Source organism: Furipterus horrens, unplaced genomic scaffold, assembly GCF_987537825.1.
Source record: "Furipterus horrens unplaced genomic scaffold, mFurHor1.1.pri manual_scaffold_13, whole genome shotgun sequence".
Taxonomy (NCBI): Eukaryota; Metazoa; Chordata; class Mammalia; order Chiroptera; family Furipteridae; genus Furipterus; species Furipterus horrens.
This window is the reverse complement of record NW_028327183.1, coordinates 14,509,437-14,533,128: the sequence shown is the minus strand read 5'-3', so window position 1 is coordinate 14,533,128 and position 23,692 is coordinate 14,509,437. Positions and strand designations below refer to the sequence as shown.

The following is a 23,692-nucleotide window of genomic DNA, read 5'->3' as shown; positions in this document are numbered from 1 at the left end:
TAGGACGGGGGTCTGGGGTGACACCTAGGATTTTGGCTTGAACAATTGTGTAGGTGATAAAAAAGGAAAAGCAGGTTGGAGGGAGGAGAAATTTTTCATTTAATTTGACATTCCTGTGTTTATGGTGTCAGAGGGACATGCAGGAGGACCAGGAAGCAGCAGGATATGAGGGTTTTCAAAATGGGCAACACTGGCCGTATCTTCCCAGAGAGCCCTGAGGTGAGAAGCAGCAATCATCTGGTGGCTTGGCTGCAAGGCTCCTGGGAGACCATTCACCCCCACCACCATCCCTTGTCTGCCAGAAAAAAGGCACCAATCCTCTGTCACCAGGGGCCACTCTGGGGGCAAAGTCTGACCCCGCTGTGGTCTAAAAATAAAGCCTTCCACAAGCCCCTTCTTTGGGAGACAGAGCAAGGCCAGCCACCTGCTTCCCTTTCCTTTCTCGGTCCCCAAGTTCCTCATGACCTCCCTTTCCATCCTCACCGTTATCCTGTTTGATCTTCAGGTTTATTTGAGGAGCCTTTAAATGCACAGAACCAGATCCCACCTCTGCAGATTGATTCAGTTAGATCTGAGGTAGTGCCCAGGAATCCATACTTTTGTCAAGTTCCTGGGTGATCCAGATGACCAGTCAGGCTTCAAAACCTGCACTGGGAATCCACCCTTCTTCCCAGGCTCTCCCTCTTCAGACATCTTATTTAGGGAGTCAAAGTCAGAAAAAGAAAAGCATTTATTTTCAGCAAGTCCAAGGTCCCAAGTGGGGGCAGGGTCCAAATTCCCCTTTCCACCTGAGGGCTGAAGCCCGTAAGCTGTTTCTCTGGTTCAGGTTTGGGAGGAGAGGAGCCACCCATGGGATTGGACAGTCAGTTGTACTGAGGAGAGAGTGGGGGTACAAGTGGGGTAGTACAGACACTTAGCATCCTGTTGATGTCCACCTGGGTTGATTTATCCATCTCAGTCTTAAGTAATCCACTGACCCCCCAAGCTGGACAAATCCCCAGGCTCCTCTCCAGCCTCCTCTCCAAGGGGAACCAGAGCATGGGTGTGAGACATGAACATATTGGGGCAGGGCAAAGTGAGGTCTGAGCCCAGCTCACCTGCCACAGGCAGCAAGGCTGGCAGTTGCTCCATACATGCCTCCTCGGGGACCAGGGTCAGCTCCGACTGAGGTTCCACCTTGACCTCAGCTTCCCTATCCCCTTCCCCTGCCTGGTTCAGCTCAGGGTTGCAATAGTTGATGTACTGGTATAGCGGCCGTAGGCGATGGGCCTTTCCTGCAAAGACCCGGGGCAGAGAAGGGGCTGGAGCGCCACGCTGTGCCATGTCAGGGATCCAGCAGGCAGGGAGAAAAGGAAAGGCCCAGGAACTGCCACTCACGCTCCAGCCCCAAGGTCTCTGAGGTCGCAGACACTGTGCTGGTCATAGCTGGGAGCACTGGGACCCCCAGACTCTTGCGTTTCTTGGCTTTTTTGTGCTGTTTGGCAGACGGAGGGGGCTCACTCTGGCTACCCTCCAGGTCCTCCTTCTTCAGTGGCAGCCCCTGGGGCAGCTCAGCTTCAGCCTTAGGATGGGCTTGGTGACTAGACCCTGGGAGGCTGGGGGACAGAAGGCTTGAGGAGGCAGCTTCCAGCCTTGGCTCCTGTACCCTGAGCCTAGGGAATAGCCCACATGCACACCACCTCAGGCCCAGATTCTTGTTCCTTCCCTCGTCAGTGAGGCCCCCAGGCTGGACAAGGCTTTAAAGCTCATGTGAGCTCAGTCGCCTATAAGGCCTTGAGACTCTCTCTTAAGGACAGAAGGGGTGAGGAGTGATGGTGGTGGCAGCAGGTAAGGATGCACCCTACAGGAGTGCAGGAATTTGCAATCCTATTGTGAACCCCCCCCCCCCCAAACGTCCACTCCCAGCAGCCCTGCTGCTCTTTTCCTCTAAAAGCCCCTCACTTGACTGACTTTCTCTTCAGACCATGACTGGACCTCACAACAGAGGCCCTAGGTCTGGGGCCTCTGTCCTCTAGTGCCTCCACCTCTGGCTTGAGCCTCTCTTCCTCCAGCTGAAGCTGTTCCTCCCGGAGCTCTGGCTCTGAGACTGGTCCTGTTGGACACTTGTCTTCACCCTGGGTCCCACAGGCCTCATGGGCTGACACCAGGTCCTGGTTTCTCATCGCTGAACACTAGAGGTGACACATAGGTAACTGGTCATCATAGCCAGGCAAAGGATTCAGGGATCAGTCATTTAGACACCGGACGTTAGACACCAAATGCGGAAGAAGGGCACCAGCCCGCGCCCCTGCCCTGCTGTGGAGCCTGTCCTGACAGGGTGTCAATGCACAGAGTTTGGCCTCCGAGAGCGCCAAGGCCATGAGTTTAAAGGCTAGATAGCCCTAATGGTCACCTCAGAGCTCTGAGCGTGGCCACCGGGTGCCTCGGTGAGCTGTGCAGGCCGCTCAGCCGTCCCCTCTTGGGCCTCAAGTTGACTCTCGGTCCCTGCTGACGTCATGGCTGGGCGGAATCAGCACATCCTGATGGCTGCTGGGGGACTGACTGGAGGAGGGAAGGCGGTAACACGCCCGGCGGGGCCAGACAGGTGTACTCGGGAGGCTAGTCAGTAGGCAAGGGCTGCGGTGCTACTGGCCACCGCTCAGCTCCACCCTCAACTGGAACGACAAGACCCAGAATGCTTTGCGCCAGAGGCTTTGGCCCTTGACCTCAGAGACGGAAACTATTGTTGCTTGGCAACAGCAAACCGGTGGGGTAGCAGCTGCAGGCTGCAAAAACCTGCTCTGGTGAGCCCCTTTCCCGGTTGTTGAGGGGGAGGGGCCGCGAATGGGTCAGAGAAGTGGACCAGGAGTGCTGGCGGCTCTTGCAGGCCGGGGACTGGGAATGGAGGTTACGGGCGGGATCAAGGTCCGGTCCAGGGAGTAGGCACGAGGCTGAAGAAGGAGGTCCGGGGCTTCAGATAGGCACTCTGGCAGGCTTCGGTGCACCGTTACAGGGCGACTACAGCGGCATGTGCGAGGGCCCATCCCGCATTTCGGGGCCCATCCCCCCAGATCCTACGCTCTGTCCTGACTACTACCGGCGGCCCGCCTCGGGTGAGTTGGGGGGTGCTGCAGCCCAGCGACGCTAGAGAAAGGCTCGGTTCCACTTCACCATTGACCCCCTCACTCCGCTCTATCCAACCCTTCAGCCCAAGCGCGCCTTGAGGGGAACGCGCTGAAGCTGGACCTGCTGATCTCGGACCACGACCTGGACGCCACCCCGCCCCGTGACCCCCGCATTCGTCCTGGAGCCAGAGAGATCCTGGAACGTGGCCGGTGCGGCGTGGGGGGCGTGCTGCTGCAACTTGGGGGTATCTCCCTAGGCCCAGGGGCCTCTCCCAAGAGTAAGTTCTGGGCAGAAGGGGCAGCTAAGCAAATCTGAGATCAAATACTGCTGCTCCTCCTACCCTGACCTGGGCTCAGGCCTCTCTTAAGTGTCACTTTTCCCCTCTATAAAAGGGGGGTGGGTGGGAGCACTACCTTCTCCCAGAAGAGGACTTGAGGTAGTCTCCAGGAAACCCTAGCTCATCAATGAAATGTTTGTTATTTAGTGCCTGCTATGTGCCAGGCCCAATAGATGCCCTGAAAACAAGTTGAAGACAAGTACAGGCCATCACTGAGTCAAGGTGGGAGACAATAAGCAAGTGAGATGAATATTATATACAAGATTATTAATGCTGTACTTCACAATAAAAATGTAGAAAATAATCAGAGATAGAAGAAGGTAAATACCATGTCAGGAAAGAAACAAGTTGGTGAGGTGGTGTATCTGTATAGGGTCTAACTTAGATGGAGAGGTCAGGTCTGTACGTGAACTGGTATGTGTTGCATTTCATGGCCTGTAGTAGGTTAAAGCTTGGCAACATCTTTTTCCCAGGGAAGGACCCTAAAGACCATGAGAAGGAGAACCTGAGGAGGATCAAGGAGATCCAGAAGCGCTTCCGCGAGCAGGAGCGCAGTCGGCAACAGGACCAGCTCAAGCCTCTGAAGGCTCTATGGCGCTCACCCAAATATGACAAAGTTGAGTCCCGGGTCAAGGCCCAGCTGCAGGTACCTGCCAAAGGGAGCCAGAAGTATTGTCCATCTTATTTGCCAAGAGGCAAATTATACCCTGATTTGAGTTACAGGGAGAGAGGAAAGTCACGGGGAACTAAGGTAGCAGGAGAATAAGAGATAGCTGGTTCTTCTGTAGGGGATTCTCAGAAGTGGTGATGGCTGGGTGATTGCTGAGGGTCAAGTAGGAATCAGGCAAGGGAAGAATAGAAGAGAACATTCTATAGAGATGAAACCTCACAGAAGTCCTAAGATCAGAGGGAGTATGGACAGTGGGAATGCTGTGTACAGTTTACTGTGAGGGGTAAGAGCATGAGTTTAAGCTAAGAAGTCAGCTGGATCCATATCATAAAGGGCCACATAACCCACTTTTCAGCCTTTATTTCCGTGTGGGCAAGTAGGAAGGTGAAGATTGGGGGTATGGTGGTGGGATTCTTTCTTGACTGGATGGTGGCACCATTTCTGTATCAAGGAGTCTCAGAAGAAAGAGCATGATTGAGAGAAAAGACAGTAGGGTCATATGTGGACATGTGTAAGCTGACGTATTTGTGGGACTATCAGGAGATGGAAGTGTGCCCCGGAAGCAGGTGGAGAGTTGTGTCTGGATCTCAGAAGTGAGACCCAGGAGGATCGGGCTGAGGATGATGAGACCAGGGAAGTGACCCTGGATTTGAGGACCTGGAGGCCAGCTGTCAATGACCTTGGTGGGGGCAGATCCAGGAAGTCTGGCTAGGAAAGAGAGAAAAGGAATGGTAGCTGGAACCAAGATGGAGGTAGGAGGGGTGATTTGTTGTTAAGGATGTGAGAGACACACATGTTTAAATGGTGAAGTGCTCCTTCAAGAGGGAGGAGGCCCATAGGGCTAGGGAGAGAGAGGTCTTAAGACCTTGACCATAGCCTGCCTGATCCCTCTTCTGTGCCCTGCACTCCAGGAGCCTGGCCCTGCCTCTAGACCAGAGACAGCACACTTCCTGCGTGCATACTCTCGCTGTGGCCCTGGGCTCCTACCTCCCCGTGTCCTCAGTCCCCAGCTAACTGCACCGGATCCCAATGCCAAGGTGAGAGTATGTGTAGGCTCAGAAGTGGGGCAAGGATCCTGAGGATCTAGGGGCACAAAACAGTGCTGTCTGCCCATTATGCTTCCCATGTCCTGCAGGGGCCAGGCCTAGGTGTGGACTTCATTAGCCACAATGCTCGCACTGCCAAGAGGGCCCCCCGGCGACTTTCCCGCTCGCCACAGATTCTGGCACAGGTACTGGAGCAGCAGCGACAAGCCCAGGAGCACTACAACGCCACACAGAAGGGCCATGTGCCTCATTAGTAGGTCCCACTGCCCAATACCCAGGGTGAGAGGTGCCTGTGGCAGATGGGAGCCAACATCTGCCCTGGGATCATCAACCCTGAGTCTGTGCACCCACCACAGCTTGCTGGAGCGTAGGGATCTATGGCGACGGGAGGCTGAAGCCCTCCAACAGAGCCAGCCGGACCCTACCATGCCCCCTGGCCACATTCGCATGCCTGAGAACCAGCGACTGGAGACACTGAACAATCTGCTCCAGAGTGAGTATGTGAACAAGGGGGACTGGCTGGGAACCCACTGGGCACCATGCATCCCTGCCTAACACTTAACTGTTCCTGGGCCCCCTGTAGGCCAGAGCCAGCTCCTGCGTGAGTTGGTGCTGCTCCCTGCCGGGGCAGACTCACTGAGGGCCCAGAGCCACCGTGCTGAGCTGGATCGGAAGCTGGTGCAGGTAGAGGAAGCCATCAAGATCTTTTCCCGCCCCAAGGTCTTCATAAAGATGGATGCTTGAGTCCTTTTGTAGGGGTAGTGATGGGGTTCCTTGCTGAGGATCACTGCATGGTTGCAAAGGACAGGATCAAGCCCAATCATAGAGTCCAAAGACAGGAGCAGTGAGGGGGCAGGGGGCAGTAGCCCCAGAGCACTTTTCCTAGCCACTGGTAGCTGCAGAAGGACCATCCTAGCCCAGCCTCTTAACCCCTTTGTCGAAATTAAACTTTCTGTACACAGTGGAATTACTCTCCATAAGAGCTTTTCTTACCCTAGAAATTCCAAGCCTGGTGGCCCTCCTGCTGATTGACTGCAGGAAGGTCTCTCTGCTGCCTTTGTTGCCTCTGCCTCATGTCCAGGGCAGAAGTCAAGATTGTGGGATCAAGGAGGAGGCTGGGGCTGGGACACAGAAGGACCATAACTGCATTTGTAGAAAACCTTTAATGTTCCCCAGACTGAGAGGGCCCTGTGAGCAAGCTAAAATCCCCACTGGGGAAGTCCCTGGAGTGGCAAGGGGCTGCTTCTTTGTGTGTCAGAGGCTAAAGCCACTACCATCTCGTGTGCCACTTCCCCAGCCCGAGCTGGCTTGCTCCTGATCATCCAGGGATGGCAGAGAGCTGTGGGCACTGGGAAGCAGGTGATCTGGGTTCAGGTCCCAGCATGGAGGCCCCTGAGATAGCCCATTGGAACAGGGAGGCTGGTGGTTCCCAATGACCAGATCACTACTGTCATCATCAGTATCAGGCTCAGCAGCCCCAGGCCCAGCAGAGGGAGGCCCTGTCAGACGCCCAGATGCCCCACGCACCACATTATTGCGCTGATTGGCTGGCTTGACAGTGACAATAAGGTTGTGGCTATTGGCGACCATCATGTCCGTCACTTGGTCCAAGGTCTTCCCAGCCACTTCAATGCCATTGACTTCAAGGATCTCATCACTGACTGCCAGCAGCCCTGTACTCTCAGCCAGGCCTCCTCGTACCAGGCGAGAGATGAAGATGCCTGGGACCCGTTCCAGGCCCTGCGGAGCTACACGCATGCTCATCCCATCTCGGATGTAGAAACCAAGGGGGCGGTCAGAACCATGCTTGTGCAGCCGCACTCGTCGGTGGGTCTCAGGCAGTAGATCCACATCTATGACTGAAGAAACCTGGCGGAAATCTTGGGGCAGGCTGATTAGGAGGGGTGACCGGGTGCGCAGAGGTGCCACTGGCCGAAGTAGAAGCCCTTTCTTACGCCGCTGCAGAGAGTTGGAGGCAAAGACCAGGCTGCTGGAGTCAGCTTCTGCGGCAAGAGAGGGAGGCGTTGAGATCAGAGACCCTTCTCTCCCATTTGAGCCCTTTTCCATCAGGCCCTGGGGAGGGGGGGATACTGTAGCTATATCCTACCACTTGGAGGTCAGGCCAAGGGCAAGGTATGCAGAGGGTGAAGCCTAGGTACCCTGGGCATGACAGACCTGCCCTTTCACCTTACCCCACAGAGGCTGCCCACTGTACCCCATTCTCCTCACCCCGCTTCTGCACTAGCAGGCGAAGCGGCGGGGGCACGCTGGCCAGGGCCCGGTGCAGGCTGTCGTCGTTAGTGAGGGGCAGTAGGTCGCCGTGAGCATCTGTGTAGCCAAGCAGCACGTCCAGACCCGGGATCTGATGCACCACACGCAGTAACCTAGAGAACTCTTGGAAGCCACTCACCGAAGCACGGGGCAGCGCAAAGCGTCGGAACTCGGCATCAAACTGGAATCGGAGTGGGGGAGAGAGGAGGGGTCAGGACAGAGCCTGAGTCCTTTCTCACCACAGGTTCGAGGGTGGTAGGGGTGGGAAAGCGGGCTGCAGCAAGAGCTGCAGCCTTGCTCCCAGACCTTAGCTCCAGTACAAGGGACGCTGTCCAAGGTCTTCTCCCCGCCCTCCAGGTAGCCCAGGCCACAGAAGGATTCTTGAGGCCAGGGAAAGGAAGGAGGGTGGGAAAACGAGAAGAAAAGCCAGAGAATGGGACATGGAAGCTAGAGGGGAGAGAAAGGTGGTGGGACCAAGGAGCCAGGAAAGGGAGAATGAGGGAATTGGAAGCACCTAGTGCCGGAGGCGGGACTGGAGGGGCCCTTACTTTGCTCTTCACCTCCACGATGCTGTCGGGACTGCGCGCCGGCGTTCTCTGTGGCCTGGCCATGGCGGGGCCGAGCGGGCCGGGGACTGTACCCCCGGCGGCCCACGGAAGCGCAGGTGCACAGCCCCGCGGCCTGGCGGGCCCGCACCGCCCCACCCCTGGTGGTAGCCCTGGCCCGGTCCTCCCATCCAGACCATGACGTCAAGCGGCCAGCTACGGAGAGTGGCACGCGGAGTCCACGTTTCCTAGGAAACGGTGATGAGGATGGAGACGTCTTCTTATGCTCTTACGTCATTACGCTACGGTCCGCGCGTTCCTGTAGCCTGGCGGGGGCGGGGCTTGACCAATCCGAGGGAGTGATGGGAAGTGGTATTTATTGAATGCTATCTAATATTTCTCCTGGCCTTACAAGACTGCGCACATTGTAGATGAGGAGAGACTGAGTTATAATATTTGCTGAATCCTTCGGGATCACACGGCGTTGAAATGGCTTCAAGCCAATTCGCACGGACTACCCTAGGCTGCAGCCTCAGGCTCCAAATTCCTCCCTCTCCCTATGCACCAGCCCTTGGCCCCTTCCTGCCCGATGCCGAGGTAGTTTTGACCAACAGCCCAGAAGTCTGGCCGCTGTTTGGAGAGAGAAGAACAAACAAGCCAGCACCCAGTCAAACCCAAGAGGACCTTGCAGACAAGTTAACCTAGCAGTACGCGCTCGTACGCACGCGCAGGCATGCATGTGGGCGGGGTCACGGCCTCAGGTCCCGCCCAGCAGTTGTGCGCTTCCTCTTCCGACAAGACGCAAGAGGCGGAGCCGCAGTGCCCGCGGGAAAGCCGGGCGAGCTGTGCTCCACTTAGTTCAGTTGCGGGAATGGCAGGTTTGAGGAGCTTGGTCCTTCGGCCCTGGATTCGAGAGCTGGTCCTGGGGTCAGAGAGACTCTCGAGTCCACGGGCGGGGCAGCTGCTCCAGGTGACTACTCCCCACCCCATCAGGGCCCCGAGACCAGGGTGAGGCCCCAGGGTGATGGGATTGACACCCGTCGCTGTCGTCAGGTGCTTCAAGAGGCCGAGGCCGGGGGCCCGTCCCGCGCCCCAGACACGTCTGATGTCGGGGCCGCGCTGCTTGTGTCCGACGGGACCCACAGTGTCCGATGTCTGATGACGCAGGAAGTCCTGAACGCCTCGGACTGGTGAGAAAGGCGCTGCAGGGCCGTAGGAGTTTGAGCGCAGCGGGAAGCTCGAGGCTGGAGCCCGAAGAGGGCGGGCCCCAGGCGGGCGGGGCCGTGTTCCCGCGGACTAGGCTGTGAGCTTCGTGCTCTCCACAGGGAAGAGAAGGAATTTGGCTTCCGAGGGGCTGAAGGCCGGCTGCTGCTGCTGCAAGACTGCGAGGTCCGAGTCCAAGTGGCCGAGGGCTGCGCGGTGAGTAGTAAGGCTGGGCTGGACGGGTTACTGGGCCTGACTCTTTGACAGCCTCTGAGACCCATCCCTGAACTCACCTCTCCAGCCCACAGAGTTCTACCTCCAGGTGCACCGCTTCAGCCTAATGCCCACAGAGCAGCCCCGGGATTGGGTGATTAGTTGGTAAGTGATGCTTCCTCCACTCTCCAGCTATTCTCCCCACCCAGGCCTGCCTGGTGTTGGCGTAGGCCTTTTGGGTGGGAGGGCTTGGTCCCCTAGTAACATTGACTGCTTATCACCATCTTTTCCCTAGCAACCAGGACCCAGATGTGCAGAAAAAGCTGAAAGACTGCTTGGAGTGAGTCTGGGGTTGGGCTCGGGCCAGGGGTGGCTTGAACAGAGGATGGCAAATGTATTGACAGGCCTCAGGATTGTTCCTCAGGACTGTCCCCTCTGTTTCTGTAGGGAGCATCTTTCAGAGTCCACCTCCTCCAATGCAGGTACTTGTAGGGATTTACCCTGACTCTCTGTAGAGTGACTCTCCAGCCATCACCTCCTGCTCCTTTAATAAGCTCTCTTTCCCACCACCCTACCCTTCCTCCTCCTTGAGCTTCAGCCCATCCCCTGCTCCCCTGATTCCAGGTCTTTCACTGTCTCAACTCCTGGATGAGGTGCAGGAAGAACAGGAGCATCAGGGGGCACTGGTGCGCCTGGCTGAGAGTTGTCTGATGCTGTCAGGCCCTTGCACAACACCCCCACTCACCCGCTGGGCCGCCTCAAGCCACTTGGCCATGGTCAGTTTGGGGCTTCCCTTGGGAAATGTCAGGGTGAGGAGTTGGGTAAGGGCCAGGCTGACAATTCACTTCCACAGGGAGAAGCTGTATACACTGTCCCCAGCCTATGGCTGCACATCTCTGAGAATGACCAGCAAATTCTGAACTCTCTGGGCTCAGGTCACAGGACAGAGGGTAAGGAGGACTGAAGAGGTCCAGAGGGGAATATCTGGGGGCCTGGTGCCTACAGTGCTGATAATCCTTTCCTGACCCCTAGGCCCTGAGCTGCCCCCACCAGACCCAATTCTTCAGGACCTATCATTGATCCTGACCACCTCTTCTTCGTCAGTCAGTTCCTCAGGTAAGGTGATGCTGAAGCCACAAACACTGCCCGGGTTATACAGGATGCTATTAAAGGGGCGGACATGGTCCTTGCAGACCTGCCTAAGGTCACAGGTCACTCAGCTAGTCTGAACTGAGAGAGCTGTACCTACAGTGAGTCCTCTTCTCCCCAGGAACCCCTGCCTTACCCAGCCACCTGTCATCAGAGGAAAGTAGTGCCAGTGTCAGCCTTCTGCCTGCCCTGTCCTTGGCTGCTCCAGACACAGGGCAGAAGGCCAGCTCCCAGCACCTATCAGCCATCTGCTCAGCCCCTGGTTGCCTACCCCCTAGTTCCCCACACCCCAGCCATGTATCCAACCCCCCACTCCTGAGTTCTACCCCAGGTCTGTCACCTCTTGGTCACATTGCCAGTCCACATCAGGCCCATGTGACCAGGCCCCCGCCCCAGAAATCTAGACTGGGGTTCAAGGAGCTAGGGTTGCCCTCCCAGAACCTGCAGCCATTTCCAAGGATAAGAACCAGCAAGGGAGTCCTGGAGTCCAGTCCCGTCTGGGTGAGCATAGCCCCCTTACAACCGGAGGGTGGAATGAGGTGGGCCTTGAATAAAGCTGGGAGGGGGGCTGGGGTAGCCTTGGATTGGAGAGGGGGGTGTTGGCCCCTCTCCAGACACCACATCCTCTTCAGGACCCCCCAAAGAAGCATCGTGATGGTTCCACCTTCCAATATGAGTATGACCCACCCTGTGTTTCCCTCCGTGCCCAGGTCCAGGCTGCCAGGTGAGTGCCTAGGGCTGCCCCACTTTCTTCGTTACTAGTCCCAGACTTCCTTGACCTACACCCATGGTTCTCTTCCCAGGGTCCCTTCCCAGCTCCTGGCCTGGGCCTTGCATTTTCTGATGGAGCCACAGCCAGAATCTGAGCAAACCCAGGTGTGAGGGGTCATGTGACCACGTAGGAGAATGTGATCCATGCCTGTGGATGGACAAACAGTGCGCCACACTCTGCTTCCTTGAGTTTTTTAATAAAATAATCTCATGCGGCAGGAAAGGAAAGGGTCAGGGGTTGGGGCCGCCGCCTCTTTGGTCTGTGACTGGGGAGGGTGGGCTCTGCTCAGGGCTGGAGGGCTCTGTATACTGTGGGAGCAGAGGCTCGGCTCCAAGGCCTGATCCTGCAAAAGAAGAGGGGGAGCGAGGAAGGTCAGAACTGGACTGAGTAGTCCTGCCACCCAAACAACCGATCCAGCCCCTCCTTACCTAGGCTTGGTGATGGGGGTTCCTCAAGCTTTGGCCTTCGCTTGAGGACAGGGGAACGCTGCAGCCGTAAGGGCCACTCTGAGGGACACAGAAAGGCACGCGTGAGTTCTTAAGGGCTTGCAGCCTGTTCCCAACCCTCTGACCACCGTGTTTGCTGGTGTGCACACACATTGTTGCCTTCAGAGCCTCCCCGTTGCCCTGGTCTCCTCCCACCCCTAGGAGAGGCTGCTCTCTTGGAGGTGGAGCCAGGGCTGGTTGGAAAGGTCCTCAGATCCTGGCCCTGGCTCCCTGATTTCTCACATCTCACACTACCAGTAGCCCCCTCCAAGGTCCAGAGTCATGAAGGGAGACCTGGAGCCCACCCTCTCCCATCTGCTCTCAAGCACACATGGAGGTGTCTCCCCTCACCAACAGGGGCCTGGAGCTGGTCCTCATGCACAGACACTGCTCGTCGCCCTGTTGAGAGAGGCCTTAGCCTCAGCTGGCCATCTGGGGGAGGCCGGGGTATTTGGGTATGGTCCCAACAGCCGCCCCTGCTCCAGCCCTTGCCTCCCACCTTCAGGGTCCCCAGCCCAGTATTGGGGTGGGGGGACGGACTAGTGTGCCCATTTACCTTCATTTCTGGGGCCCAAGCAAGGATCCTCTGGGAGGCCCAGGCTATCAGGGGAGGGGCTGGCTTTTCGGGGGCTGGTACAAGGGGAAGGGGGTCCCGGACCATCCTGTTGGCCCCAACCACGGCTCTTAAGTTCTGCATTCAGCTGTTGCCCCAGTGTCTTCCAGGTGGAGGACTCAGGCCCCTGGCCCCCTGACCCAGCCCTGCATGAAGGGTCTGTAAAGAAAAGAGTGTCAGCCAAGACCCAGGCCAAGTACTGGAAGTGAGCTTGAGCTGCACGTCCCCCGACACACACACACACAGTGGCCCTCACTCACCTGCAGACACGGAGTGGGTGCGGGACTTGATAGAGATTGGAGGGGCCTCTGAGGAACTGTCCATAATGTCACCTGCAAGGTGGGACTGGGGACTCAGGCACCAGACCTTGGGGGTGAGGGGGAGAAAAACGGCCTCTCCCCCTCCTTCCCCAGAAGAGCAAGTGCCTTGGGGACTTATCACCAAGGACATCCCCTCCCCCAAAATGTATTGCCCTCATCCAGGTTCCCACTTACCATCAGAGCCAGCCTTCTTGATCTCTCCATCTTTGCTCTGTAGGAAACAGGGAAGTGAAGCTCAGCCCTGAAGTGCCCTCACCCTAGCCTTATTCTTTTGTTCATTCTTGTTATAACTGCCACTAGATGTGGGCTGGGCAACAAGATGGCAAACCCAGTCCCGGTCTTAGAGCTCGAAGTCTGAGATGGTGGACAGTTAACACAGACATCCATATGCATGCCCAGACACATAGATAATGTGACATCTTAATTCTCTGACTCACTTTCTATACTGTGGTGACCAGAGTGGCATTAACAAGATACCGTGGAAGAGTCAGGGGAATGCAGGGATGGATGACGAGGAACCTGGCATAACCCATGGGTGGTGATGAGGGGCTAGAAGTGGGTCAGGGAGGTCTCCAGATGGGAGCACGTGCAGAGGCTCTGAGATGCATGCTCCCCGGGTGGAGGGCAGTGAGCAGAGCTGAGGTCTCATAGGGCCCTGAGGTGGGGTCAGGAGGTAAGGCAGCAGGTAAAGAGGAAGCCCCTGGACAACTTGCTGTTTCAAATGTAGGTAACAAGGTCAGATTTCTGTTAGGTCTGCAATGAAAGGACTGTCGCAGCTCTAAGGAGGAGACACAAGTAGCCTGGGCCAGGGTAGGAGTCAGGAGGGAAGAATGGTTGAATCTGATCACTTCTGAGGAGGAGGGGTGAAACTGGCAGATATGTGAGTCTCCTGGTCACATATGTCACTCACAGAATGCCACAAGCCACATGTCATCTGCCCCCTCATTTCACACTTGTGTCCCTCCCAACTCACTTGTTTCCTCTTGCCTTCAGCACTCCCGCTGCCTCTGCTCACACCAATTCTCTGCAGCATTACTTGTACCCGCTGTTCAAAGGATGGGACCAGTTCTGTGTCTCCTCGCTCCAGGGGCCGCCTCTGGGGACAGAGATGCTGGAGTGGGGCGAGAGCCCAGTGCCCTCAGTTGCAGCAGAGCCCTCACCCCTGTCACCAGGCCTCACCTTGTCAGGTCTGGCACCCAATGTTGTCTCTTCCTCCTCAGCAGGTAGCAGAATCATTGAGTAGGCCTTGCTTTCCCGAGTGTAGCGAGGCCGGGTCCTGCGGGCAGGGTCAGGGCTGCTGGTGCCCCCTTCAGCCCCGCCAGGTTCCTCCCCACGGCCAGGACGGGCTGGTGGCCGCAGCAGGTCCCCAAGTGTGGTTTTTCGAGTGCGGGGAGCTGCCCCAGGGCTGGTCTCTAGATCAGGCCGTGGCCCCCGTGTTGAACGAGGCTTCTTGAAGGCAAAGAGGGTGCCCAGCTTTTTTCGTAGTGTACGTGGGACAGGGGTGGTACTGCCCTCAGTGGCTGGGTCCTCCTCGGGGGCCCAGCTGTAGGAACAGCAAACAGTAAGCAGGAAGGCCCATGGAGCAGCCCACCCTCTCCCACCCTGGCAACTGCCTCTCACTCACAGGCGATCCTGCTGGATCAGCTTTTTGGAAAAGAATTCCTCCACGCCCTCGTCCACACGGGCACTGAGCCCATTCCCTTCCTGTGGTAAGGCTGGGGGAACCTGGGGGACACCACATGGTCAGGGGTCAGGGCTGAGGTCAGGGGTCAAGGCTGAGTGCAACTGTTACTTCTCCCTATCTCCGTTGTCCAACAGTCTCCCTTGGGCAACTCCAGGACCCAGGAGCTAGGGTAACAGTAGGGGGCTGCTTACAAACTCCCCCTATCCAGCTAGTGGGCAGAGATACTGATTTCACATACCCTCTCACCCATAGTTGGCCCTGCACAAACACACAGCCCACACCCATTCTTGTCCCACAGAGTCTCCTACACAACTTGAACCACCCGATCACCAGCAGTCTAGAGCCCACGCAATCCCCTGGGTCGCACGTCCTCACATGCTACCCCCTGTTCCAAACAGTTTCCTACAGCATCCCCCACCCCCACCTCCACCCCACCAGGCCTGCTGCTGCCCAGCAGCATGGCCTGCTGCGTCAGACCCTCTTAGGGGCCTCAAGCCAGCTTCTCCCCTCCTGCCGTGTGCCCACTACCTTGCCAGTACCTGGTGCACACATCTCCCCACACATACACTGGCCAGATGTGCAGTAGACACACGGTTGTCCCTGCAGTCAGGGGGTCCAGTATCTTTCAGTAACCGTGGGAGATGCTGGATAAGAGCCGCTCTCTCTTGCACATCAACCCATGCAGTGGGCCACCCTGAGGCAGAGTTCTACACCCAGGTGCACCATTAAGGAAGCCCACACACCCACGATCCCGCATGGATATGGCCTGGGGTGAGGGGTGGCCAGGAAGAAGCCAGGACGTGGCCACACAACCTGGTGATCTTAAGCCCCCCACAAACCACCTTCCTGCCCGCCATTATTTATGAGGGGAAAACCGGCTACCAGCGACCCCCAATTCCACCTCTCTGGAGTCGGGGGAGGGAGCTTACCTGGGGGCCCCCAGGCGGAGGGCGGTGATGGTGCTGGCGCCGGGGCCGTGGCCGGGCCCTAGTCGGATGGCGCAGAGGCTGCCCGGAGGGTGGCAGGTCCATGCGAGGCAGCGGGCCAGCCGGGGACCCGGGAGCGGCGGGGCTCGGAGAGCCGCGTGCAGGTGGGTCCGCCTGCGGCTCCGCATCCTCTCCAGGAGCCGCCAGCTCGGGCTCTGGGTCCTCAGCAGCACCTGAGGGGTGAGCACCAGAAGAGCACTGAGCGCAGAGACTGGGGAAGTGGCAGTGGAGGCGCTAGGGCGGCGGGGGACCCGCCCAGGGCGCTGGGAGGGGCCCAACAACCACGGGCTCCTCTCCCCCCGCCCCGCCAGCCCCTCCCCCGCTGCCGCTGTCCGTGGTGCTGAGCGCGGCCCCGAGCGGCGCGCGCCACTGCCACCAAGCATGCGCGTCCTGTGGGTAGATATGGCCGGGGCCCCGGGGAGGGCGGGGTGGGGGGAATCGAGTGGAGACAGTGTCCAGGCCCTGGTCTGCTCAGGTCCCGCTCCATGCTGACTGACCACAGCGGACCCCAATCTTGCAGGGTGCAGGGGGGTCCCTTCCTAGTCCAGGCAAGAGTCCAGGAGTTTCCAGAACAGGGCTAAATGAATATGGCCAGGTGTCCAGGTCTAATGGAACTTCAGCCCAACTCAGTAATTCCCTTAGCCCCAGGCCCTGACTTACGGTGAGTGGAGGGGACCAGGTGAAGGCAATGGTTGAACCCAGGCCATTTCTGTGGAGGACTGTCATCCTGTTGGGGAGGGCATAAACTAGGCCTGGGGCGAGGGAGGTGCTTCCCCCCACTTCCCACACTCCAGAACAAGATGAGAAGATCTATGGTTGCAGGCCCAGAGTTCTGGCACCACCTACCTTCTGCTTCTCTTGATCTTCCTTTTCCTTCTCCTCTTCAGGGAAGAAAAGGCCTTCCAATTTCCCAGGCCCAAAGTGAGTGGGCTGGCCTTCTTCCAGGGCTGGTATGACAGAGGGCATAGACACTGTTGTCTGCTGAGCCAGACTCTCCACCTGCAATACCAGGCACTCTTAAGATGGGCAGGTAGGACCCCAGCCACAGTCACATCAGTGCTACAGGAACCCTAAAATATCCCTGGGCTTTATGAGCCCAGAAGATATTCCAGAACCCCTGCAAGGCAGTGGCCAGGTCACTGTGTTTGTGCATGCATGCATGCAAGTGCAGTTTCCCCTCACCAGCTGATCACGGGCTGCACTCAGACCTGCCAGAGCTTGAGCCACAATGCTCTCTGCCAAGGACTCTGTCACTGATAGTCGTATGTCCCTGAGGGCAAGAAAGGGTAAGGAAGTGTTAGTGTTCTGTCTCTGCCCAGCCCAGCCCAGCCCTCCCCATCCAGCCTACCTGAGCCTAGTGAAGGCATCTTGCAGCAGGTGCTCTGGGAGCAGCTCTGGGAGGCCCCTTGAACCTACCAGGACCCCCTCTAGCTGCTCCCTCCACCTGGGTCCCTGCAGCATCTGTTGGCATAGGCTCCTTGTCGTGTCTAGTGTGGCCTGAGTGAAGTCCTGGACAAAGACCAGAGCATGGTGAGCATATGGCCAGGGCCCAGAACAAATGGCTTGAGGCTCTGACCACCACAGAATGTTGACTCACGGGATATCACAGTCAAGCCTATGGGATGGGGTCAAGCCAGGGACAAGGATACCATCTCACCTGAATGTCCTGGCGGCAGACCTCACCCACCTGTCCCAGGAGGCCCTCCAGCTTCTGCCGCAGCTGCCATTGATGGCTTGGGGAGCTTCCTGCCTCATATAGAATAGGGAGAATCTGGAAGCCAAGGAGGAACAGGAATTGCAATGTGACACCTAACTAAGAGGGGAAGGGTCCTTATAGCAGAAGAATGTGCTCACGCTGAGAGAGAAGTTGGCATTTTGGATGGCATCCTCGGCCTGGTGCACAGCGGCTTCACCCTGGGGCCCAGCCCCACAGCCCAGCAGCTCCACATGCTCCTGCACCGACTGACACAGTTCGTTCACTTCCTGAGGGACATCAGGAATCAGTCCCAGTCTAGTCCCCTTCCAGTCCCCCAAACCCTGACTGCCTCCTTCCCAGGGTCTCCAACAGGGTGTGAGATCCTAAAACCAATACCATCAGGCCAGCCTATCTGTTCAAGGAGAAAGAGCAGTGTCTCCTTTGGTTCACTGCAGGGACTTTACATATACTTCCTAAGTGTACAGAATCGGAAGGAAAGGAGCTGTTAGTCATATCTGTTTTAGAAGCTCGGTTTGTTCACCATCCCCCTGGAGGATAGACTGAGAGGTGGGGACAAATGGGAGTGAGGCATCATGGAGGAAGAACCAGGGAGAACAAGGGAGAGCTGGGGTGGGGGTGAGGATCAGGACCTCGTCTATGCAGGATCCAACGTGGCCAGGAGAAACCCTGTCCAAACCTCTGGCCACAGCACTTGGTGGGTGGGGGCACCAGTGAGACTGGGCTTCAGGGCAGAGAGAAGAGTTTGTGGGAGATAATATTACTTGAAGATATATAGAATGTGAAGCCCCTGCAGGATGTCTGGGTCAACATGCCTGGGCTCTGGAGCTTGGGAGAGAAGTGGGACCTAGGAATGAAGAGGTGGGGACATTTCTCACAAAGGCATGGTAGTGGAGGGAGATGAAGCCAGAAAAAGGGTCAGCAGGTTGGCCACAACAGAGATCAGTGAAGAGGCGAAGGGAGCCCTGTGATTGGGAAGCTACAATAAAGGAAGGGGAGTTGGGGAAGATGTTTAAATACCTCCTATCTTTAACAGAAGAGCCTATTTAAATGTTGGTTCCTCTCCAGACCAAGGAGAGGGAATTGTCTGGAACAGCAGGATTTAGGCACCCTGGGCCCAGGAAAGTCAGGCCTTCAGACTCATGGAGGCTCCCAAGTGCCACAGCTCTCCCCAGCCCCCTATCTTCTGTTTGTACTCAAGGTTTAGGTAGGGGACACTAACCTGCTCAGAGGGGTTTGAGACCAGACCTAGTGGCTGCTGGCAGCAGGTGCTGGCAGGGGAGGCATTGTTTGTGTGGTTGTTCCTCAAGAGACAGGCTTGGATCTGAGGACAAGGGATATTGGTAAGTGCTGGGGAGCAGGGCCACTGCACAGAGCAGAGCTGGGGAGAAGGGCCCCCTCTCCCCAACACACCCAACACACATACCTGATGTACTGCACGTGCTGTCAGTTCTGGGCGGCTGCGCTGCGCCTGGGCCATGTCAGTGAGAGGCAGAGGCATGGCCTTCAAGCTTCGGTTCTGCTCCAGGGCCTGCGCCACGTCCAGCAGGCCCAGAGCAGACGTCTGATTCCGGTCCCAGACCACAGACCTGGGCCGGGTGGGGCTTCAGTAGGGGGCGGAGCTCTCGCAGGTTTTATCCATCCCGCAAACCCTGCCCATCCGCCTCCATTCACCCCCTTCCCCCTTAACCCAGTAATAAGCCTCTCCAAGTCAAGCCCTCCTCCCCAGCGGTCCCTTCCCTCAGACCCCGCCCACCGGAGTCTGGTGTTAACCCGAAGCGCCTTGGCCAGCATCTTGGCACCCGTGTCCCCCATAGCGTTGCCGCTGATATCCAGGGCTGTCAGGTTAGGATTGGTGGCCAGAGCCCGAAGCAGGACGCTGGCGCCCAGCTTCAGCCGCGACTCAGCCACAGAGAGAGACTGCAGAGGCTGGGGTTAAGAGAAAGCCATTTGTGGTTGGAGTCTGGAGTCAGCAAGGGGGGCAAGGTCACAGGGTCTGAGGGAGCAGGAGTCAGAGGGGTCCCAGAAGTCCATCGATAGGATTCCGCATAGTCCCGTGAACTCACACAGTCGTCATCCTGCATGAGCTGGACAATCCGGTGCAGGACGTCGTCCAGGGTCTCCCTGTGGGCATGGGCCATGGTTGGGTGAGAAACTCGGATAGTGGGGTGCTATCTGGGAGGCCCGGGAGTGGAATGGGGGCTCACTTGCACCGAACGTTGAAGTTCCTTCCAAGCGCTACATGTCGCAGGGACCGACTCCTCCCGATGGCCAGCACCAGAGTCACCATGTCAGAGCCGAAGCCTGGGGATGGTTGGGGTCACGCACAGGCGAGGCTGCAGGGATGGGGGTGGAGTGGGGACTGGGTGGATGGTGGGAGGAAGGGTTTCCGGGAGGCCTCACCATTATCTGACAGATCCAGGGAGCTCACCGCGCCAGCATCGCACACTAAGTCCTGTATCACCTGAGCGCCCGCAGAGCGCAGCTGAAGGTGGAAGGCGGGGCGTGCTCAGGCCAACAGGCCACAGGTGGGGAGGCTCTGGCGGCCGCCGCGCCCGCAGCCCCACACCCGGTGTGTGGCCACCCTGCCTGCTCACGTCGGGGCTCTGCGCTCACCTCACAAGCGCTGAGGTCCAGGTGCAGGTCGCCCATGTGCATGTTGAGCGCGAGACCTTCCAAAAGGGCTCTGGGAGGGGATGTCACAGGAGGTGAAGGGAGATGGGAAAGGGGGACCCAGGGCGCGAATACCAAGAAGGAAGGGCCAGGATGCCGGGGAGGTTACGGGAGCGATAGGAGCGGGGTGAGGCTCTGCAGGCCTGACTAGGGATGGCCGCACAGGCACGGGGCAGAGCCACGGGCAGCGACACTCACCTGAGCGCGTCGGGGGGCAGCTTGCAGCCCGCCAGGCTCAGGTGCCGAAGCGTCCCAGCGCGTCTGAGGAAGAGTTGCAGCGCGGCAGGCGCAGCCCGGGACTTCCTGGGGTTGGGGAGCGGGAGGAGTGGGCTTCCGGACGCAGGGAAGTGGCTCCCGGCAGCGTCTCCCCCCACAACCCCCAGCGATGCGCCCCGACCCGGCCTGCCCACTTACGTGCGGGAGAAGACATTCCTCGAAGCGTCGAGGTGCGTGAGGCTGGCGCAGCAGCCGCGGGACAGTGCGGCAAAGAGCTGCAGAGGGCGAGTGTGGGCTGCACGGGCCAGAGGACCGAGCCCTCCCCGCCAGCTTTGCCCTCCCTCCAGTTGACCCTCGGGCCTCGGCCCGGCCACCAGCCCTACCGATCATCCTCCCTCCCCCATAACCACCCCCTCACAATATCCAGGGCGGTGTCAGTGCCTGCGAGATTCAGGAACGTCAGAACGTTAGGACGGCTCAGGAAACTATAGAGTCCCTGGTGGCAGGATGGGGTGGGAGAGAGGGAAGGAGTCAGGGATCGCCTCACCAAGAACTTTCTGAGGCCTCACTGCCGGCAGCGCCCCCAATCACTACCCCTAAAGACAGCCACTCACCCCATTATCCTCCGAGGCCCCCAGGGCCCCAGGGTTCCCTGAAAGATCCAGGTGGGTCAGGGCAGAATCAAAGGCCACATTGGAAGCCAGTGCCTGGCCTAAAGCCTTCATTCCTGATGGGGGAGGAGGCGTCGCTCAGCAAGCAGGCGGACCCACCTCCCCGCTCACTCCACCAGCCCTACCCCATCCTTGGCTCCACCTACCTCGAGGTGTCAGCCCTGTCTGTGCTAGGCTGAGTCTCCTCAGGGCTCCAGGACGACGTTCTAGGTGTCTGCTGAGCGCAGTCACGCCTGGGGATGGGAGCAGACCCCATGGGTTTCACCGTCTTCAGCACCAACCCCAGGTACTTCCCCAGGCTCAGCCATACCTCGGTCATCCAGCACGTTCCCCGCTAGGCTGAGCTCCCGAAGCCCAGAGCTTGAGTTCCCTGCCATTGCCTGGGCCAGTCTCCGAACAAAGTCTCTGGGGACAAGACCCCAGGGGTGAGACTCTGACTCTAGATACCCAGCTCCTCCCAATCCCAACTGCCGTCCCTGTCCCCCTTACCCCCTCAGGCCACAGGTCTCTAACACCAGCTCCTCCAGGTGAGATGACTGACTCATCATGTGCAGAATCTGTTCCAAGACCTCAAGACTCTGAGAAACAGAGTGGAGGCTCAGTGGGCTGCACCCTGGTCCCACACCCTGAACCACTCTCTGCCCCTACACTCTCACCAACTTCATGTCCACACAGGAGAGACATCGGAACCACAGGTTGTAGGACAGGGCAGCCACACTCAATGCCAGGTCCCTGGGTGGGAGAAGGGGCAGGGGCAGAGCTCAGGGTCCTCCATCTAGATCCCAGGCCCAGCATCCCCCTCCATGGAGAGGCTGAGGCCCAGATGTGGGGGTCATGGAATCTTCCTCCCTTCCTAATCTTGGCAGGCCACATACCGACTGCCCAGATGGCTGAAGTCTCCTAGGCTGAAATGGCGGCAGCCCTGACGATGGTAGATGGTGTCCACATCCTGGACAGGAAGAAAGTGTCTCCAACTAGCTTGGGGCCACAAGGAGCAGGGAGGACCTCAATGCACATGGGGATCAGATGTCTCCAGAGTCCCCCAGAGAGGGCTCTACGCTCACCCACTGAATCTCCTCTCGAAAAGGGAAGCCATTGTAGTCACACAGAGCCTCGTATGTCTCCAAGAAGCCACCTGGGGAGGTGCCAGGGGTGATGGGGTATGATGGGGTGGGTTGGGGGGAGGAGAGAGACAAAATGTCAGAGATGGATGAAGATCAGCCCCAAGCTGGGTACTGGCTGTACCTTAAATGGCTCTGTCGGTTTGGAAGACCTTCAAATCCAAGGGTCTGGGGCTGCAGGAATGGGGAGGATAGAAGCCCCATGTGGCCCTGCCTAGGCCCTTACCACAGGGGCTACTGGATGAGGTGGTCTCTGAAGGGCTGCTTCTCTCCAGACGAACCAGCATGGAGGGGGGTGTGGGCCTCCGGAATAGCTTCCTGAGGAAGGGAATAAAGGAGAAGGGGACAAGGGACTTATAGCCTCTGGGATGTGAAGCAGCCCACTTGTATCCCCAGAGCATTCCCCTTGCTGCTCTCCTTCCCTGCCAGCCCCATGCAGTTGCTGGGCCTCACCCGAGGGTAGAGCGAGGGAAGACCTTCTTTATGGCCGCAGCGACATGTTGGGCCAGCTGTTCCAGGGCAGCCACACCAGGAAACTCCAGGACCAGCTCGGGCAGGGACTCTAATTCAAACATGACCTGGGGAGGGCAGGTGGCTGGGCTGGGCTCCATGTGTGGGGCACAGGGAAGGGGAGGTAAAGGCAGGCCCTTGTGGGTATTAAGGGTCTCACCTGAGGGGGAGTCTCCTGCAGTGCCATGGCCTGGACCTCCAGGTAGCTGAACGTGCAGTCCACCTGCGGAGTGCCTGGATCAGCCTGGACCAAGGGCTGAGCCCCACCCTCCTGGGAGCCCAGTCCGTTGTGCAGCCTAGAGCTCAGAGCCAAACTGGCCTAAACTCCAGTCTGCTGCTGCCCAGGCACAGTGCGGTTAGAAGGGCAGGGCCAATCAGGACAAGATAAGCAGTGCTACAGGAGCAGCCCCTTGTCAAGGGAGCTGCTGGAGGGCAAGGTGGGTGTCGGCCAGGCCCTGAGGCTGACTCACTCTCAGTGGGAGGCAGGTGTGGAGCAGGTAGGCTCTCCATCGAAGCAGTGCCTAGGGGGAGAGAGTGTCTGACATCCTGGGCAGGGCATGAGGCTCCTTCTGCTTGGGTCCCAGCTGCCCTCCCAGGCTTTGCCCCCTGCCATACCAGGACATGACCTTGCTCAGCACCCTCCCGTGCTGGTAGCCAGGTTTTCAGCAGCAGTTCTGCCTCCTTGGGCCACAGGAACTTGGTGATCTCGCCTGTGGAAAGGCAGCCTGCTGGATGACTTTGGTCCTCCCATGGAGGTCAATTCATGTCCATGGTCTGTCTGTACCAGGCTAGGGGCCGGGGCTCATTTATGGGCAGGCAAAGAAGGAGTGGAGTAGACCTGGGGGCAGCAAGCCCTCCGGAGGAGCAGAGAGAAATGCTTGCCTAGCATCGTCAGGGCACTGGATCAGCCTCTGCTTTGGGGGCCGCACTGCTTCCTCCCAGCCAAGTAGGCAACAAGGGCCAGAACTTACCTTGCAGCTCACAGGATATGCCGTCGGGGGTCTGGGCCATGGGGCCGGGCCAGGAGGCCGGGGCGGCCCAAAGAGCTCCGACGACGGGAAACTGCAGCTGGCGAGCGTGCACAGGAAGCCTGGGGCCCCGGCCCTCACGGCAGCCACCTGCTCCTCCTGCAGCGGAAGGTACGGGCTGCTTCCTGCCAGGCCGCCCCCGGCCCGGCTCCTCCCCGCCCTGGCCTCCGCGGGCTTGGAGATGTCGCCCGGTACGGAGTATAGAAGGAGGGCAGAGCCCTAGCTGTCCGTCCACCCTGTCGAGCGCAGGAAATCCTCCGTCAGGCCAGACATGGGGTGGAGTGGTGTGACCAGCAGGGTCACGCGTGTCACACGTACGCCTCATTCGGTTCTTAGCCCCCTACTTTTACCCCATACCGC

The 23,692-nt window shown here is 58.3% G+C and overlaps 5 protein-coding genes across 10 annotated transcripts; 2 read left to right on the top strand and 3 right to left on the bottom strand.

The window, feature by feature from the left end:
- Positions 1-712: 712 nt before the first annotated feature.
- CUNH16orf86 (chromosome unknown C16orf86 homolog) lies at positions 713-2,668 on the bottom strand. Its single transcript, XM_090260476.1, is given in 4 exon segments — positions 713-980; positions 982-1,274; positions 1,378-1,610; positions 1,942-2,668. Coding segments are annotated over 4 exon segments (864 nt in total). The 5' UTR covers positions 2,163-2,668; the 3' UTR covers positions 713-863.
- ENKD1 (enkurin domain containing 1) lies at positions 2,404-6,125 on the top strand. 2 transcript variants are annotated; one of them, XM_090260474.1, is made up of 8 exons: positions 2,404-2,783; positions 2,993-3,092; positions 3,188-3,382; positions 3,916-4,088; positions 5,024-5,149; positions 5,248-5,411; positions 5,515-5,651; positions 5,742-6,125. In XM_090260474.1, exons 2-8 carry the CDS (start codon positions 3,008-3,010, stop codon positions 5,900-5,902), a joined length of 1,041 nt encoding a protein of 346 aa, XP_090116600.1. In that variant the 5' UTR covers positions 2,404-2,783; positions 2,993-3,007; the 3' UTR covers positions 5,903-6,125. The 2 variants fall into 2 exon arrangements, with proteins under 2 accessions (XP_090116600.1, XP_090116601.1); XM_090260475.1 differs by lacking the exon at positions 2,404-2,783 and having other exon boundaries at positions 2,934-3,092.
- Positions 6,126-6,302: 177 nt separating this feature from the next.
- On the bottom strand, positions 6,303-8,399 carry PARD6A (par-6 family cell polarity regulator alpha). Its single transcript, XM_090261011.1, has 3 exons — positions 7,978-8,399; positions 7,388-7,610; positions 6,303-7,161 (listed from the first exon to the last, which is right to left on the bottom strand). The coding sequence occupies exons 1-3, from the start codon at positions 8,038-8,040 to the stop codon at positions 6,413-6,415; spliced, it is 1,035 nt and encodes a 344-aa protein (XP_090117137.1). The 5' UTR covers positions 8,041-8,399; the 3' UTR covers positions 6,303-6,412.
- Positions 8,400-8,757: 358 nt separating this feature from the next.
- On the top strand, positions 8,758-11,532 carry ACD (ACD shelterin complex subunit and telomerase recruitment factor). 2 transcript variants are annotated; one of them, XM_090261010.1, is made up of 12 exons: positions 8,760-8,944; positions 9,028-9,164; positions 9,300-9,393; positions 9,479-9,555; positions 9,686-9,730; positions 9,838-9,872; positions 10,015-10,166; positions 10,244-10,340; positions 10,423-10,506; positions 10,661-11,040; positions 11,172-11,263; positions 11,343-11,532. In XM_090261010.1, the coding sequence occupies exons 1-12, from the start codon at positions 8,846-8,848 to the stop codon at positions 11,419-11,421; spliced, it is 1,371 nt and encodes a 456-aa protein (XP_090117136.1). In that variant the 5' UTR covers positions 8,760-8,845; the 3' UTR covers positions 11,422-11,532. The 2 variants fall into 2 exon arrangements, with proteins under 2 accessions (XP_090117135.1, XP_090117136.1); XM_090261009.1 differs by having other exon boundaries at positions 8,758-8,944; positions 10,661-11,263.
- Positions 11,492-23,401, bottom strand: CARMIL2 (capping protein regulator and myosin 1 linker 2). 4 transcript variants are annotated; one of them, XM_090261007.1, is made up of 39 exons: positions 23,276-23,401; positions 22,920-23,014; positions 22,775-22,825; positions 22,465-22,527; positions 22,248-22,372; positions 22,021-22,112; positions 21,738-21,808; positions 21,549-21,622; positions 21,330-21,405; positions 21,163-21,251; positions 20,984-21,078; positions 20,820-20,906; positions 20,617-20,729; positions 20,421-20,498; positions 20,201-20,277; positions 19,985-20,089; positions 19,730-19,799; positions 19,517-19,598; positions 19,321-19,417; positions 19,180-19,237; positions 18,870-19,042; positions 18,540-18,702; positions 18,336-18,437; positions 17,254-17,382; positions 17,087-17,170; positions 16,748-16,908; positions 16,582-16,669; positions 16,246-16,398; positions 16,060-16,126; positions 15,343-15,572; positions 14,354-14,454; positions 13,909-14,272; positions 13,703-13,825; positions 12,904-12,940; positions 12,670-12,741; positions 12,353-12,568; positions 12,148-12,198; positions 11,740-11,817; positions 11,492-11,654 (listed from the first exon to the last, which is right to left on the bottom strand). In XM_090261007.1, exons 1-39 carry the CDS (start codon positions 23,313-23,315, stop codon positions 11,542-11,544), a joined length of 4,143 nt encoding a protein of 1,380 aa, XP_090117133.1. In that variant the 5' UTR covers positions 23,316-23,401; the 3' UTR covers positions 11,492-11,541. The 4 variants fall into 4 exon arrangements, with proteins under 4 accessions (XP_090117133.1, XP_090117130.1, XP_090117132.1 ...); XM_090261004.1 differs by having other exon boundaries at positions 17,057-17,170; positions 23,276-23,400; XM_090261006.1 differs by having other exon boundaries at positions 12,148-12,195; positions 17,057-17,170; positions 23,276-23,400.
- Positions 23,402-23,692: the final 291 nt, after the last annotated feature.